At 43.4% G+C, this 16,017-nt stretch overlaps 1 protein-coding gene across 1 annotated transcript; it reads left to right on the top strand.

Moving 5' to 3' along the window:
* Positions 1-3,405: 3,405 nt before the first annotated feature.
* PRDM14 (PR/SET domain 14) lies at positions 3,406-10,950 on the top strand (the record flags this gene model as incomplete). The annotated part of the gene is made up of 7 exons (XM_083360323.1): positions 3,406-3,920; positions 5,292-5,335; positions 5,431-5,588; positions 5,983-6,253; positions 7,250-7,452; positions 10,040-10,141; positions 10,720-10,950. 7 exons carry the CDS (start codon positions 3,406-3,408, stop codon positions 10,948-10,950), a joined length of 1,524 nt encoding a protein of 507 aa, XP_083216449.1.
* Between the last annotated feature and the right edge of the window lie 5,067 nt (positions 10,951-16,017).

Raw genomic sequence — 16,017 nt, 5'->3', positions numbered from 1 at the left:
CCACTCGTTTAGCCCTTGGCCTGGAAATCTCGATGCCTCGCTCGGCTTCCAGGCCCAAGAGCTGCCGGCCCGCCTGTTTGTCCCCTCCCGCTCTTTCTAGGGCCGCTTGGCCAGAAAATCGGAAGAAGTTATTTGCGACGCAGAACTCCTGGGAGACAATAAAGACTGGGCGGGCGGCGTCTCTTTGCCGCCAGGACACGGTTGTCCGGAGTTTGGGGGCTCACGTGGGTGGGTGGCCTTGGCAGAAAATGCGGGGAGCTCCAAACTTCTGCAAGGGAAGGCTCAGCCGGAACCTTCAAGGCGGACTCCGCTTAGGGGGCTTAGCCCCCCCCCCCGAAACTGCGAAGCTTGGGCGCAACAGAAGTTTCAGGAAAGGGCAACAATGTCGCTGGCTTTGTCGGGACCGAGATGTTAAGCAGCATCACGCTTGGGCCTGTCTTAGATGGGACCCCATCGGTTGTAATCTCCGCCATGGGATAAATCATCCAGGAACTAGAATCGCTGCAGAACTTTTCATTCGGGCTCTGGTCCAAGGGAGAAACTTAACTTTATACAAGGAATTGCGCACCACTCCTCACCTTTGTCTCTTACAGCGAGATTCAGGTTCACGGGTATCTGCAAGGTATGGTCGAAAAAGACAAGATGGCGGCCCACCAAGTTGAGATTGAAGCCCCTCCCTTATTTGAACCGTCATCTTGACTCTTTTGACCATCCGGCGAATCTTTGCACTTTTAGGGCGTCGTGATTTCCCGACCGGGTGGGGCCCCCACATTCCGAGGGAGGTGGGAAGCCCGTCCAGTAAACCAGGCATTGTTTCCAGACCAGATTGCGTTTGAGGCCGAGTCAGCCAGATTTTGGGTTGATGTCTCGAAGCCACACACTTACAAGATTTTTAGTGCAAGGTTTTGTGCGAACACAGCTTGGATGCTCAGGGTCTGTTCTGTGCCTCTAGCACTTGCACCCACCTCGGAGATAAATATGCACCCCAAGTGGCTCGCTCCTAACTCCATCGCTCTCACCAGACTGTGTCCACTTATGGTTCACGGCGCCCTAAAAATCTACATTTACGATTTACCTCTATAAGCCCGTCGGAGGAAAGCAGAAGCCGAGCTGGACACCTGCTCTCCGCCAGCAGGTAGCTGCGAAAAGCGGCGTTCTGCAACCGAAGGCCCGAGAGAAGGGCAAGAGTAAAAGGTGGGCTAGTCGCCCACGCAGAGCCCGCGGCTCCCTCTCGGGTGCAGCTGCTGATTATGCCACGCAGCCGAGGCCGGCCAAAGAAGCACCACGCTCCGGGGAGCAAGTGAGCCTGGCGACCTCCAAAGCCACAACGGGGAGCCGTAGCCCCCCGTCACCCTTCAGCCCCCCCCCCGTTCCCCCGCTCCAGAAGAGGAAAGCCTCCGGGCCCATCGTAGCTGCCGCCGGCAGCAGCGGCCTTGGTGGACGACGCAGGCTGGATGAATCGAGCTGCTCAGAATGACCCGGAGAGCCCTGGAAGCAGAATTGGGAGGTTGAGGGGCGCCTCGGGCGCTGGCAAAGACCCACCCCTGCCTCTGACCGACGGCGGCGTACAGACTCCGCTCTACACGGGGAGGCGCCGCGTCTTCCAGGAGCCTCCGCCTTTTGCTTTGGGTCTGCCCACTACGGGAGGGGTGAAGGGATTCCCGAAGAAGCCGCGGGCTGCCGCTTAAGGACCGCGATCTCCAAGCAAGAGACCGCAGTCCCCCAGCCGGCAACATAAGTAGGCAAAGCAGCTCTTCTGCAGCTGGGCAGAAGGAAAAGCGTGATTTATTTTAGCGGGAAACTACGTTAAGTGCCTCTTGCTCGTTTTCTGAATTAGGCGCACACTTTATGTGTTGCTTATGCAAGGCGACCTTTTCTCTGCCATCCTCTGCAGCTCTGGTCTCACCAAGGTCTGACCGCACGATCATCCTCGCGGCCCTTTTCCCTGGGGAGAGCCTTCTTGTAGCAGCCGAGAGAGAGCACGTGCGAACGAAAAACTTGGGCACTGCAGAAAAGCCGGTAGACTCTAGGCCGGAAATACAGCCTCTCACGGTCCTTATAGCACGGTCTTCTGCCAGAAGCACTAGTTCAGAAAAACACGTCTTGCTTTGGAGGAGGCCGGAATGAGATTGCACTGGAAGGTCTCAAAACCGTTTCCAGCTAAGCCTCAAATTTACTCGGGAGTAAATTGTACTACAGCTTGGCCCAAAACAGTTATGTATGGAAATACGGCTTTAGAAGAGGAAGAGTTTGATGTAGTTCAGTCACGGACCTCCCTCCCTGAGAAACACGTTTGCAGTGTAATCCTATCCAATTTATTCATTTAGTAAATCTCATTGTGTTGGGAATTATTTCATTGCCGGTTTCCTCATTAAAACCAAGTTCTTATTCGTACTTCTAGAAATGTACTTTTAAGAGCCCTCTAATAATGGCAAAGCTAGAAAGAATTCAGAAAAGAATCAAACCGGTCGAGGAAACAAATCTTTCTAAAACTAACCGAAGCTGCAGTCCAATATCCCTTTCCCAAGGAATAAAATCCACACGTATATTTCACGTGTACGTACGCTCGCAAGGGCGATTGCATAGCAAACTACGAAATTATTTTTTTTCCTCGGGGAAAATGGGAAGATTTGGCTTACTTAAAAGTCCTACACCCACGTACCTGACAGTGAGCGCCTCTGAAAAGGAAGGACGCGACGAGAAGGTTTGTCAATTTTTAGGGCATTTCACGGATAGCGGTCCTATAAAAATCTATTGCCGTCCAACCTTTCTCAGGTCTCCCCTTTCATCGCTCTCGGTGCGTTCCCCAGTGATGCCCGAGAGGCAGAAAGAGAGGCCATACTTACACCGGCCTCTGTATTTCTCTCTCAAACGCATCAATATAGCGGGCGGGGAATCAGAATTACTCTCTTCCCGGAGGTTTTCTCGCTCTCCGGCCCTTCACGCGAATGGGAATGTAGTGCCCAACAATCTCAGTCAACACGGCCAACGACGGCAGGGTTGACTGCTGCGGTCTAATTCGTCCAAAGAGCACCAACAGGTCCTAGTCAGGAAAAGGGGGCGGCTGTGCTCCCCTACCCTGGGCCCTCCGAGCTGAGGGCCGTTGGATCTCACCCAACCTGCTGAAGGAAGTTCGGGAAGGTTCCGGGCCGAGCTGCCCCCTCCCCCCTCCTTCAAGAAAAGTGGGCGGGAGGCGGGAAGCCACAGAGTGAGCGGGCGACGCCTGTCGGGCCCGGCTGCCCAGAGCTGAGGTACCCCGGCTCTTCGCCAGACAGGTTGGAGCGACGCTTAGGCTTCTGGGCGGGGATTATGGGCCTCGGCCGCCCCTCCCCAGAAGCGCGCTGCCTCAGCTCTGCCTTTTCTCCGCCTCACAGGTGCCGCGTCTTTTCCTGACGGCGCGCAGCGATGGCTTCGTCGTTGGCGGGGACCGCGCCCTCCAAAGAGGCCGGCGTGGCTGAGGGCGACGGCGAGCCCTTGCTGATGCTGCTCCACAGCTGCCCCACCGGCGCCGCTTCCTTTGCCCCCGCTCTGCACCCGCCGCTCTTCTTCGACACCCTTCGGCCGACGGTGGTCTTCCAGTCGCCGACGTCAGCTGCCGGGCGCCTGAGCCCGTGCTCGCCTCCGCTGCCGCCTTTCCCCTTTCAGCGGCTGCCCGCCACTTACCTGGAGGCGCCGCCGCCGCCGCCCACCTTTCCTCTTCTCCGGCCGCCGCCGCTGCCCCGGCCTGTGCCAGTGCTGGCCGCGCCCTTCCCTGGGAGGAGAGCCTCGCCCAGAAAGAGGAGCCTCGAAGGGACGGCGGACTCGGAGCAGCGCCGGCCCAGCTACCGCTTCACGGCCCAGGAGCTCCACGCCGTCCTCTACGGCGCCTTGCCCGGGCGGAGGCAGCCGCGCGCCCTCTCGGCAGGTGGGCCCCAGTCCGGGTAAGGGAGGCGGCTGAGCCGGCGCTCTCCCTCCGCTTTCTCGCTGCGGGTCTTCGGGCAGTTCCGCCCAGGCTCGACCCCGAAAGCCTCGCTTCTGCTTCGGGCGAGTTTGAAAGAGGCGCGCCTTTGCTCAAATCGCCCTCGGTTGCTCTGTAAATTGTATCGCACGTGGCTTATTTTGAGAGGGGGGGAAACTTCTCATTTTGTGAAAGGAGGGAACGTTTCTTTAAGCTTTAAGCCCCGCTAAACCAAACCGCGCAGGAAGTTTCTTCTGATATTTAGGTCTCTTGATCGGCCGGGCTGAAGCTCAAAGATGCTCTGGATTGCGAGGGAGGAAGCGGGCTGAAATTCTGCTAGGAAGGAGGATGGTTGGAAACCGCTCGCCCTTCTAGTAAGAGGCTGCTTTTCCCTGACTCTGGATCCCTTCCTCGAAAGGCTGAGCAAACCTTTGGTCTGGTGCCTAAGGAGTTCTCGAACCTGCCCCGATCTTGGTTGGTAATGTTTTTTTTTCCAGTTAGTTGTCTGATTCCTGGCAAAAGGAAGAAGCATCGATTCAAAGCATCAAGGATGCTGGTTGGCAGGAGAACTACTGTGTATCGGCAGCAGCACAGACCTTTTCTGCAGCAGGAAGGAGGTTAAAAGGGGGAGGTGGAGAAGAGTGGAACGGTTTAAAGAGGATAGCTTCTGTGCACTTCTATGCATTTAGGAGTGGAATAAATAAATACCTGAACTGCCCTTAACTTTAAAAATTGTAGCTCTTTAAAAATCAGTAGTCCCTATGTTGGAATACAACAACTACTAATTGTCCTAGTTATAATTACATTGGTCTCATTGATCTGGCGTTTTATTTTCCCTGGACGTTGATATTTTTGTTAACAAAATATTGGATGGGGAATTTCATGAAATATTGAATTATTTTCAATAAATACCTTAAAGGTAAAATGGGTCCAAAATAGGCTTATCTAACTTATCCATTCCAGATCTATTGGTTCAGTCTCCTGACTCCCAACCAGGATGGCATAATAGAATCTTATAATGTTTTTTCTGAATGATGTCTTACCCTTTTTGCGTATGTCCCCTTCTTTGCAAGACCCAGAGGTTGTTTTTGTAAACACAGTTCAGTGGCAACTTGAACCACTTTGCTCTGTGATTCATCTCAAGAGGAATCTCAACTGAGGTAGTTAAAGTGGGCTAGTTAAACTAGAGCTGCTGCTCCATTGGTATTATGGCAATTCATGGCAGTTTATTTTGGATTAGTTCTAGTTTAGCTGAGTTTTCAATTTGAGCACATTTGTTTATTCTTGCTTATTCTTCTTTTTAAAGCCCTGTTGATCTCATCATAACTGCTTTTCTTTCAGGTGATACTGACAGTCAGCCCCAACTTCTGGATAGATCAACTCTGCAACTTCCCAAAGGTAGTACATTTTTGTTTATTTGGGAAGAATGTTTACTGTCCATCACTGATGTTTCTGCTCTGACTTGACTAACCAACTTGGTTTCTTCCCTCCAGGTCTGACTGTGTTGCAGACTATGTTTATTGATGGTCCACAGCTGGGTGTCTTCTGCACAGAAACCCTCCTTAAGGGTATTCGGTTTGGTCCTTTCCAGGGCAAAGTGGTCAACACCAGCGAGATTAAAACTTATGATGACAATTCTTTGATGTGGGAGGTACATGAAATCGCACCTTCTGTCTTAGAATAGTTGAAAGGTAGTAGGGTTTAAGGTGGGACAGAAACAATGTACATCCCACTCCTATGCCTGCTGAGTATGATACAGCTATGCTGGTTAGATACCAGCCTCTCCATCCCTGAATTTATTTGTTGATTTTTTTAAAATTTTCCCCCAAGGTATTTTCCCCAAGAAAACATATATATATATATATAATTACATCCATCTTCTAAGTCTGAATATCAAAGTTTTATGTTCTCTTCTGCTTTGTCTGAAGTCAACCATTCAATTATCTAATAGTAAAGCTGGTTCAATGTTGGGCAACAAAATGCGTGAAAGCCTTGCCCAAGAAACGCCTGGACTTCTGCATTTCTTAAAGATGTGTGTTTTGCAGATTTTTGAAGGTGGGCAATTGAGTCATTTCATTGATGGCAGAGGCTCTTCTGGAAACTGGATGTCATTAGTGAACTGTGCCCGCTTCCCAGAGGAGCAAAACCTGACAGCCCTTCAGTGTCAAGGGGAGATCTATTATGAAAGCTGCAAAGAAATTACACCTGGTCAAGAACTGCTGGTCTGGTATGGTGATTGTTACTCACAGTTTCTTGGCATCCCTATCAGCCTCAAAGGAACAGCAGAAGAAAAGCGAACCCCACAACGTAGTGAAGGTCAGTTTGCAAACCTTTCCCCTCTGAATAGCTGGGAAGCAGTTAAACTGCAAACAGTGAGACGTCTTTTGACCATCACATGTTACGAGAACCCAGCCCCCATGAATCTTTTAGGGAATTGTGCAAACAAAAAATGGTAGTTAGAACAAACAAGCATTAAGTTCACTATGGGTAGTGTGCTATGCAAGCAAGCAATGTCTTGATTTGGCCAGCAATCGAGTTATAGGTTTATGGTTGAAAGCAAGGATCCTTCTTTCTAAGAAAAACTGAAGTGTTGAGTTAGGGTCTCAGTGTTGAGACACAAACATAGTTCTTGATTGCTCGAGAAGCATCGTCGTCTGTGTATTTAATGTTTTAACGGAGAAGAAGCATCACTTGTTTCCTTCTTCCTCTGCTATTGTTAACATTCAGCAGTATAATGACAACAGTAGGATAAGCTATTTGTCCAAAGTACCATATTATTTTGTAATCTTTACCAAGAGTCCAGCTGGATGTAGGAACTGAGGAAATCCAACCTAGGGAGCTGGAACGTATTGCCTCAAAAGGTAACTTAAATGAATCTTCAGGATTTAGTGTTTTACTTTGCATTTAACTCACTACTACTCACATGGCTTCCATTGTCCCTTATTTGTAAAAATGTTAAGGGATAGGAGTTTACATCTTTGTTGTCTATGTTATCTATGTTGTCTATGTGTGGCTAATGTTTTTCAAAGTGGTCCAGCAGCCACACTTGGTTTGCAGAGGCAAAAACATATAAAATGAGCATTAAAAGGGAACGTTGTCATAGAATATATTTTCAGAAAATGGAAAAAATAGATGGTTTTCAATTAAAATACTGCAACCCCAGCACTGTAGTTGTAAGAGATCTTTCATTTAGCCTTTCCCTAGTCATTTCCTTTGCTATACAGTACAATCTTGCCTTCCGATTGTTGCCCACGTCTTTGACTGTAAGTTGTCTTTAGCTCCTGAGGGTGATTTTTCCTCCTTTCCTTGTAGAATCTGTGGAAGGTTATGAATGTGGGCGGTGTGAAAAAGTCTTTGCCTACAGATACTACCGGGACAAACATCTGAAGTACACACGATGTGTGGACCTAGGGAACAGAAAATTCCCATGTCATCTTTGCAACCGATCTTTTGAAAAACGGGACCGTCTGAGGATCCACGTTCTCCATGTCCATGAGAAGCACAGACCTCATAAAGTAAGGCATTCAGTTTCTTGGTATGATTCTACTAGAATCTCTGGAAAGTCCTCCATGATTTACAACAGTGGAAGCAGCAGTGATGAGGAGAGTGGTATTACGCATAAGCAGAATGTCATCTTTCAGTTTCTCAGGATTTAGGAGTGGGATTTGGGGCAGGCATTTCTTCATTAGCATAAGACAGAGGAGAGAGATAGTATGTCTGTACTATTTTTCTGTTGGAATTATGCTCAAGAAGCACTCCGTACACAATCTTACTTGGAAGTAAAATCTACTACCCTGAAATTTATTTCTGAGTAAATATGGTTCTAGGCTTCTAATCTGATAGATGGAAGCCCAACTACCATTTCTTGTAGTCTGTATTTATAATCTTACCTTATGCTTTGAATTGAAAAGGTTTTTATCACAAGTCATGCTCTCTAATTTTAGTAGCTCATAAACACACGTGTGTAAGAAGTAGTCTTCTAAATTTTGGTCATTATTGACGGAGACCGAGAGAAGAATATTGGTGACTCTCTTGCTAATTTGAGCTGAGAAGGTTCAACTAACAGAGGTAGACTTTCAGCACCTTGTTGGCTTTCAGCCAGGAATCCTAACTGTTACCAGACTTGAGTTGCAAAAGCAAGAAAACTATTGATGGCAGAAATCTCCATCCTCTCATCTAGTGGTTGTCCAGAGTTCTGCCCAAACATGTACAATCAGCATACTGATGATATCTTACTTCATGGTGACAGGTGGTCTCCTTCAGAAGTTTCATATAGATGTTAAATAGGAATGGAGAAAATACTGACCCTTGAGGGATCCTGAAAGGCAGGACTTGGGGTCAGATTGGTTGCTCCTCATCAGCACCACCAATAATGGCCTTAGAAAAAGGAAGTGAACCAGGACAATACAGTGCCCTCCAACCCTTGGAACCATCCCAGAATAATAGCATGGTTAATAGTATAAAAAGCTGCTAAAAAGAGTGAGAGTAGACAGATGCTCTACCACCATCTCGCTCTTACCAGAGATCATCCAAAAGTGCAACCAATGAGGTTTCCGTCCCATATTCATGCCTGAATCCCAAATGAAAGGGATTCATTCAGGATCCTTTGGAACCACAGCGCAACCACCTTCTCAACCACCTTTCCCCAAAAGGAAAGGTTGGAGTCAGGATGAAAATTCTTAATGTAGGGTGGGATCAAGCAATGGCCTCTTAAGAAGGGGTAGAACCATAGCCGCCATAATGGACTGAAGCACCACCCTCTCCCTCAGAAAGGCATTTATTATCACCACCTGTGCATCATCTCCTGGGAGGCCTTAGACTATTAGGAGCACAATGCAAATAAACTAAGCCTCTAAAATGATTTCTTCATTTTTAAAGCACATTTATTTCCAAAAAGCGAGGCTTTAAAAGAAATTAAGAAGTAGATTATATGTTTAACATTCTGAGTAGATTTTCAATAATTCAAACTGTTTGACCCAGCAGCAAATAAGTGCAATATTTTTTAAAGTTTCTGAGAACTTCCATTGGGATAGATAGAATTTATTTCATGCTATGGAAGCTTAAGTGAAACTGTTAGTTTTTCTGTGAAGTACATACGATTGCAATTCAAGTAAATACTTAAGTTAAAAGTAAATGCAGTTTAATTCATTGGGGTATACATTTGAGGAGGCATGCTTAGGATATGAGCTGTCTTTCAAAACTATTTTGCCAACAGGATATCAAATTGTCTGGAAACAAACCTGTATGTATGTTTTTTTAAAAAAATATATGAATTGTATGTGCATCTGACAGAATTATTGCACATATGCACCATCATACATAGTGTCTAAAATTGTTACAATTCATATGATTAGTTTTGCTCGTCTTACTATAACTTTTAAATACATACGAGGACAGTTTCAATTTAAGACACATATATTTGGAAGTTTCATTGCATTCTGTGCATTTTCCTTACAAATAGCAGCACAGACATATTTTCTTAACAGATAATAAAGACTGGGAATAAGCCAAAATTGGGCAGGGAGAAGAGAAAAGGGCTTTTTTTTCTTATCACAGAGAAAGACATTGTTTTTGTACCTTGATGGCAATTAGATATCCCAGGTAAATAAACAATGCTAGAATAATTATCAAGAGGGCATTCTGAATCTAATTCAGAACTATATGGTTGTAAACAACTGTTTATATTTGTAAAAGTCGTGTAGTAAGACTACAGCTGCATGCCAGATATTAATGTGCATTATTTGGGGAAAGATGGTTATATTCCTTGGGAATGTCTGGGGCATGTGTGTCAGAATGATGAAAGTGGTGTTGCTACTCCTACTGGGACATTGCTTGCATGTTTCAAAGGGATAGAGTAGTTACGCCTTTTTTTCAAATTCTGAAGTCCCCAAAAGATGGTTTGCTTCAAGGATATCTGAAGCACTTCTAAATAATTTTTGAAAGGTTCAGAGCCTCACATGTATATTGTTATGCAGTGACAGACTGCTCTAACGTGTGTGGTAATTCACCTGCATAATATGAATGTTTGCACAGTTCTATGTTCTACCAGAATGGGATCTAACTGCTTCTACCGAATGATTAGATATTTTTTTCTTATTTTAGTGCTCTGTGTGTGGTAAAAGTTTCTCTCAGTCCTCTAGTCTAAACAAGCACACGAGGGTGCATTCTGGAGAACGACCGTATAAATGTGTATACTGCAACAAGGTGAGGATATGTTTCTTGCAATTCTCTTGCAATATTTCAATTTTTTATAAATTGGAATGTTTGGTTCCCTCAATTAGCCATTTGGATCATCTTTCACAAGAATGCTGTACTTGGTGGAACCATTCTGAATTTGCCCTACTACTGTATTTCTCCAAAAATAAGACCGGGTCTTATATTAATTTTTGCTCCAAAAGACGCAATATGGTTTATTTTCTTGTTATGGCTTATATTCGGGGAAATACGGTACTAAATGCATCCATCTAGCTGACGATGTTACCTGGGGCTTTTGGGGTCGGGCTTATATTACAAGCATCCTGAAAAATCAGGGTTTCTTTTATGGTAGGGTCTTATTTTCAGGGAAACACGGTAGCTGCTTTTCTCCAGTTTGTGGCAAGGATACTACAACTAAACTATTGAATAAAGGAGCAGCTTTAATTCATAAGCATGAGATTAAGAGTCCCCACAGTTATGAATACCTCAGTTACTGAGATGCGCCCCTGATTATTACAGAGTTCAGTTTCTGGCATTTTGTTTCTGAGGTCTAATTACTTCCTTATCCATTCCCTTGATCTCTGCAGGCCTTTACCGCCTCCAGCATCCTGCGTACTCACATCCGCCAACATTCAGGAGAGAAGCCCTTCAAGTGTAAGCACTGCGGTAAAGTGTTTGCTTCGCACGCTGCCCATGATAGCCATGTGCGACGCACGCATAGTACAAAAGACAAAAGCTGTACATGTACACTGTGTGGTAAAACATTCCTAGAGGCAGAAGAATTTCACTTCCATATGAAATTTCACACAACTCTTTAGTCAGCAAAGTAATGGTTGGGGCCATGTCTGCCTTCCTGTGACATTATGTACATTTTAATATTGTGCTGTGCATGCTGGATCCACAGGTAGGCAGAATGAGCTGGTAATAGGCGTGAGGAGTCCTGAAAGACTATAAACCGTGTGGCTGACTTATCCATCAAAATGCAGGACATCATGACCTCTGCTGTTGCAATCAATATGTGGCCTTACCATTAATAAAAGGTATTGCTGCAACTTAGATTTCAGATTTTTTTACTGTGGTTATCATGGTTGTGTTTTATGTGACCTGGGAAATAATGGTTGTGACTCTTGGCAATAGGAATCTAAGCTAGAGATGGGCATATGTAACTAAAACTTCATTTTGTCAGAGAATGTCTTGAAAGTTTCTACTGATTGTTTTTCTCTGATTATTTCTCATCTTCAGCTTTTAGTTTTTATTTAAGTCTGCCTTTTACCTGAGTAGCCTGTGTATTCCATCTAAGGACAAAAGATTGGCTTAAAGTAACTTCTGGATTTTGTATTCATGATGCAAACAGAAACCATTATTGGCAAAAGGGAAAACCTACCTTTTAAAAAAAGTCTGCACCTTCTTCCATAATCTCATCCTTTAACTGATCTTGCAGACCTTATAAACAACATCTGTTAACTTCATTTTTTCCCTTAGACTGTTTTCTAAAGCAGGCTAGATTTGGTTTAGCAGGTACTAAACTGGGCATTTTTTTTTGGTTTAGCAGGTACTAAACCAGGCATTGTGACTTTTAAAACATAGTGTATGATTCATGTCCATTATTAAGCTGGTTGTGGTTTGTTCTATATTATTAAACTTAGCACAATGGAGAAACTTGGTCTTTATGTCAATTTGGAGCCTATCAAAATTAGCATGTGTATATATGTGTATAGTATAAGAAAAGAAACACAATACTTCCATTACTGATGTTTATAGGGCTATTGTACCTTGGTTACAAAAATTAAAATGATGATGAAGAATTCTCTGATACAGGTAATCCTTCAGTTACATTCACAATTGGGACAGAATTTCTAGCACTAAGTTATGGGGTCATAAAGTATAATATCACATGACTGCATCATTTAGCTATGGCAAAAGGACCCATCCCAATTCAAGCCTTTCTGGCTTGGTCCCTCCAACTCCTGAGCCTTCTTTTTTTTTTTGCCAAAGTAAGGGACTACTGCCCCTTCAACTCCCCCTACTCCTGTTTTCCCCATCTTTGCTCTTTTGGCCCACCTGCACCTGCTTTGCAAGTCTTCTTGGCACACCCACAGTTCAGCATAGAAGATGCTGAGCCCCAGCACATCCACCTTTGGAAGCCGCAGCCACCACAGCCCAGCAGCTTGGTGCAAAGGGCCTTAAAGGTGCATCACATCTCTAAGGCTCCAAGAAAGTCCTGAGCCACAGTGCAGTGCAATAGTCCAGACTGGTCCAGCAGTGCAGTGCAAAGCTGAAGCCTTCCTAGCCAAGTCGCCCACACCACACCCTTTACTCAAGAGAGCCTTCCTTGCTCCATTGACCTTTGCTGTCTTCTTGTTTCCACTGCTGATGAGGTGTGCCTGCCCTGGCCTTTTGTGAAGCAGCTGCTGGCCATGTATAACCTTCTTCCCTAGGCCTCATGAAGAGACTGCTGTGTGTGATTTGGAGAAGAAAACCTTGTTCAAACAGCAGCTACCTTGCAAAGGGCCATGGCAGGCATACTTGGTCAGCAGCAGGAGTATGAAGATTCAGCTGGGGCAGCAGGAGCTATGGAGTGCCAAGACCTGAAAGGGAATAGAGAGGGGGGGCGGGTATAAGCAGGTAGGGAGTTTGAAGCATCTCTGCAGTTATAAGTGTGAGCAGGCTGGCAAGTGCCAAATTTTGATCACATGATCATGGAGGCACTGCAATGGTCATATCTTAAGGGACCAGCCATCAGTTCTTTCATTAGCAAGGCCATAACTCCGAATGGTCACTGAACAAATAGTTGCAAATCGAGGACTATCTGTATAAAAAATTGTTCTTCTAACTAGCAAAAGTCTTTTTCAGTTCTGCAAACCTAGTATCTCTGGCTTTTCCACATAAGGATGCTAAACTTAGAAGAATTTGTTGATTAGCCTGTCAAGCTTATCAGTACAGCAGAATACTGGTTGTGGACTACTTGAGTATAATCAGGTTTTTTTCATTTATTTTCCTCCTACTTGATTGTCTATTTAAAACTTTCCCCTGCCAGTGTATCCTCAAGTCACTGGATGTTATCTACTGACTGAACTAGTTATAATAGCAACTGTCTTTATCTTCTTATATTACTAACTCTCAAGGATGCTACTTGAAGAAGACAGTAGAGCAGAAATATGTCTGAAGTGGCTGTATAAATACATTTTCTTAGCATTGTAAACAAAATATTTAAAGCAAAACCTTAAACTAGTAAAACACACACAATTATAAGAGAGAAACAATATAAAGTAATCTAATAAATTGCCTGGAGAAAGGAGGGCATGAAAAAAGTTTGTTTCTAAGAGTAGGATCAATCAATATAAAATTGGGTTGTTTTTTTTTTTAAAAAATACTGGTTAAAAGAAAATGGCTGCAAACATAGAAAAATGCTAACATGGCAATACAGATAATTATATCCTTCCTTTCCCCGTGGAATAAAAACAGTGCACAAAATTAGCACATTTTATAATGAGTAACTTACTCAAGGTCATCCAACAAAAAATGGGAAGTGAGTGATTGTCATTTGTTGATCAGTCATAGCAATATTATGATCCAGTCATGAAAATAAATAGTAGAACAATGATTCCAAAGTGAATAAATATGTATACAGGGATTTACTGCAAAAGATGGCTTGCATTTTAAAATGCAGAAGAAGATAATTTTGTTGTTATGAAGAATGTTATTTTAAAACATTGAAATATTTATTTCAGCCAAGTAGGTGTATTGTCTTTTGCACAAGTGGAAACAATGGGGATCAGATAAGGATTGAGAATTGTTTAAATATAGTTTGATTCTTAGCTGACAATTGAAATCAAAAAAATTTATGTTTAGGAATGATTTACCGTATTTTCCGGCATATAAGATGACTTTTTAACCCATGAAAATCATCTCAAAAGTCAGGGGTCGTCTTATATGCCTGGTGCTGAAACTTTAGGGACAGGGCTGGCTGGAAAACCTGGAGCGGATCTCCCATTTCGTCTGTGCAGGGAAAGCAGGACCAATTGGAGAAGAAGCTGCAGTTTGTGATTTTTTACAGGCTGGGGTCTGGGCGTCTTTCCTTCTAAAGTTGAAGAGCAGCTGCAGTCTATCCCAACTTGAAAGGCAGGTGGGGAATGCAGCAGCCAGAGCAGCTGCTTAAGGACACATTTGACTCAGAAACTGGGTGGGCTGGCTGGAAAACCTGGAGCGGATCTCCCATTTGCTCAGGTAAAGCTTTAGAGTGAATTAGGAAAAGTTTGATCCACTTGCACTGTTTTATATTTACATGTTTGATGACAAACAGCCTTATGTTTATAAGTGACAGTTTTCCTACTAAGTACCTGCATGTCATAAGCATTTGAATTAAAATTACCATATTAAAATCAAATCTGATGTTTTTTTAAAATTTTTATTTGGTGTGCGTTGGAAGAGGGGTAGTCTTATACGGCGAGTATAGCCCAAACCCTATAATTTAACAGGAAATGTAGGGGGTCGTCTTATACGCCAGTCGTCTTATACGCCGGAAAATATGGTACCAAATGGTTTGCACTAACTTTTCTGTTGTTTATCAGAAATTATGCTGGTCCTGCTGTTTTGATGGTTGCAATCTTACACAGATGTATTTATAAAATTCTTATATGAATATTAAGACTTGTAAAACAAAAGACATAACTGAATAGAACTACAGTTTTTAAGAAACAAAAATGTGTACTAGCATTATGCTGCTGCTTTTGTATATTTGTACTTATAAATGTGTAGCTACAAAATCTTTTGCACTGAGCTGGTATAATATGCTTGCAGAGTGATGATTAAGAATATATTCATAGTTGTTTACTTCAGAATACAGCTGCTAAAACTATCTTTCCTTGATTTTTAAAGATATGCTGCTATGTTTCTGTTTTGCTTTTTCCATGTTTTGTTTGCTAAGCATTTTACTTTTACTTCTTAGCCTTCTTCCTGAGAGCATTTGAGTGCTGAAGGTACAGGATACAAAATAATTAAAATATTCAATTTGATCTTCTATGTCTCTTTCTTGACATCAGTAGTAAAATTACACATTATTAGGACCACAACTGTCTGAAAATTCTTGCAAGGAATTATTCTACTGAAAGATTTATATGGATGACATTTCATGTATGAACATTAAAATATATTTTTATTTATTTATTTATTTTATTTGTATACCGCCCTTCTCCCGAAGGACTCAGGGCGGTGAACAGGGCAGTACATGTTAAAAGACAAAATACAAAAATTTAAAAAAGATTAAACAAAATGCCCACAACTCTTACAATAAGTTTAAACACATTAAAAAAGTAGGTTAAAACACATTAATAAAACCCAACCCAACATTAATAAAACCCAATTGACTTCTGACAAGCAGCCTAGGAATGTGAAAATTCCATTTTATCAGGACTGAACCAGCTTTCTATAATTTGGCATTCTCTAGATTTGTTGTGCACAAATTGACAGAAAATATATCATTTTTGTTGACACAAACAATGCTTATAAAAATGTATGTAACTACATAAAGGATTCTGTTGTAACATTATTAATTGAAAGTATTATTTACTGATTTTTTTAATGTAGTGAAGTAAAGGATCTTCATATGGGCCCATAGGTTCATTGACCTATGGATCCAGGCCTCTCAAGAGATACAGTTAGGGATGTTCCTTCATGGAGTCAATTTTTGCTAGATTTTGACATGAAGATGAGAGTCTTACAGAGGACAAGATGACTATAAGATCTGCAAACATTTTCTAATCCAACACATCTACATACAAGTAGAATTTGTATTATACCTTTAGTTTTATCCTTGCCATGAATTTAGGCTCATTTATTGCATGGTAACTGTTAAGTCGTGGGATTGGTGAGCAGGAATGATGACA

The sequence above is a fragment of the Vipera ursinii genome (assembly GCF_947247035.1).
Source record: "Vipera ursinii genome assembly, chromosome: 3".
Taxonomy (NCBI): domain Eukaryota; kingdom Metazoa; phylum Chordata; class Lepidosauria; order Squamata; family Viperidae; genus Vipera; species Vipera ursinii.
This window is presented reverse-complemented; position numbering and strand designations above follow the sequence as displayed.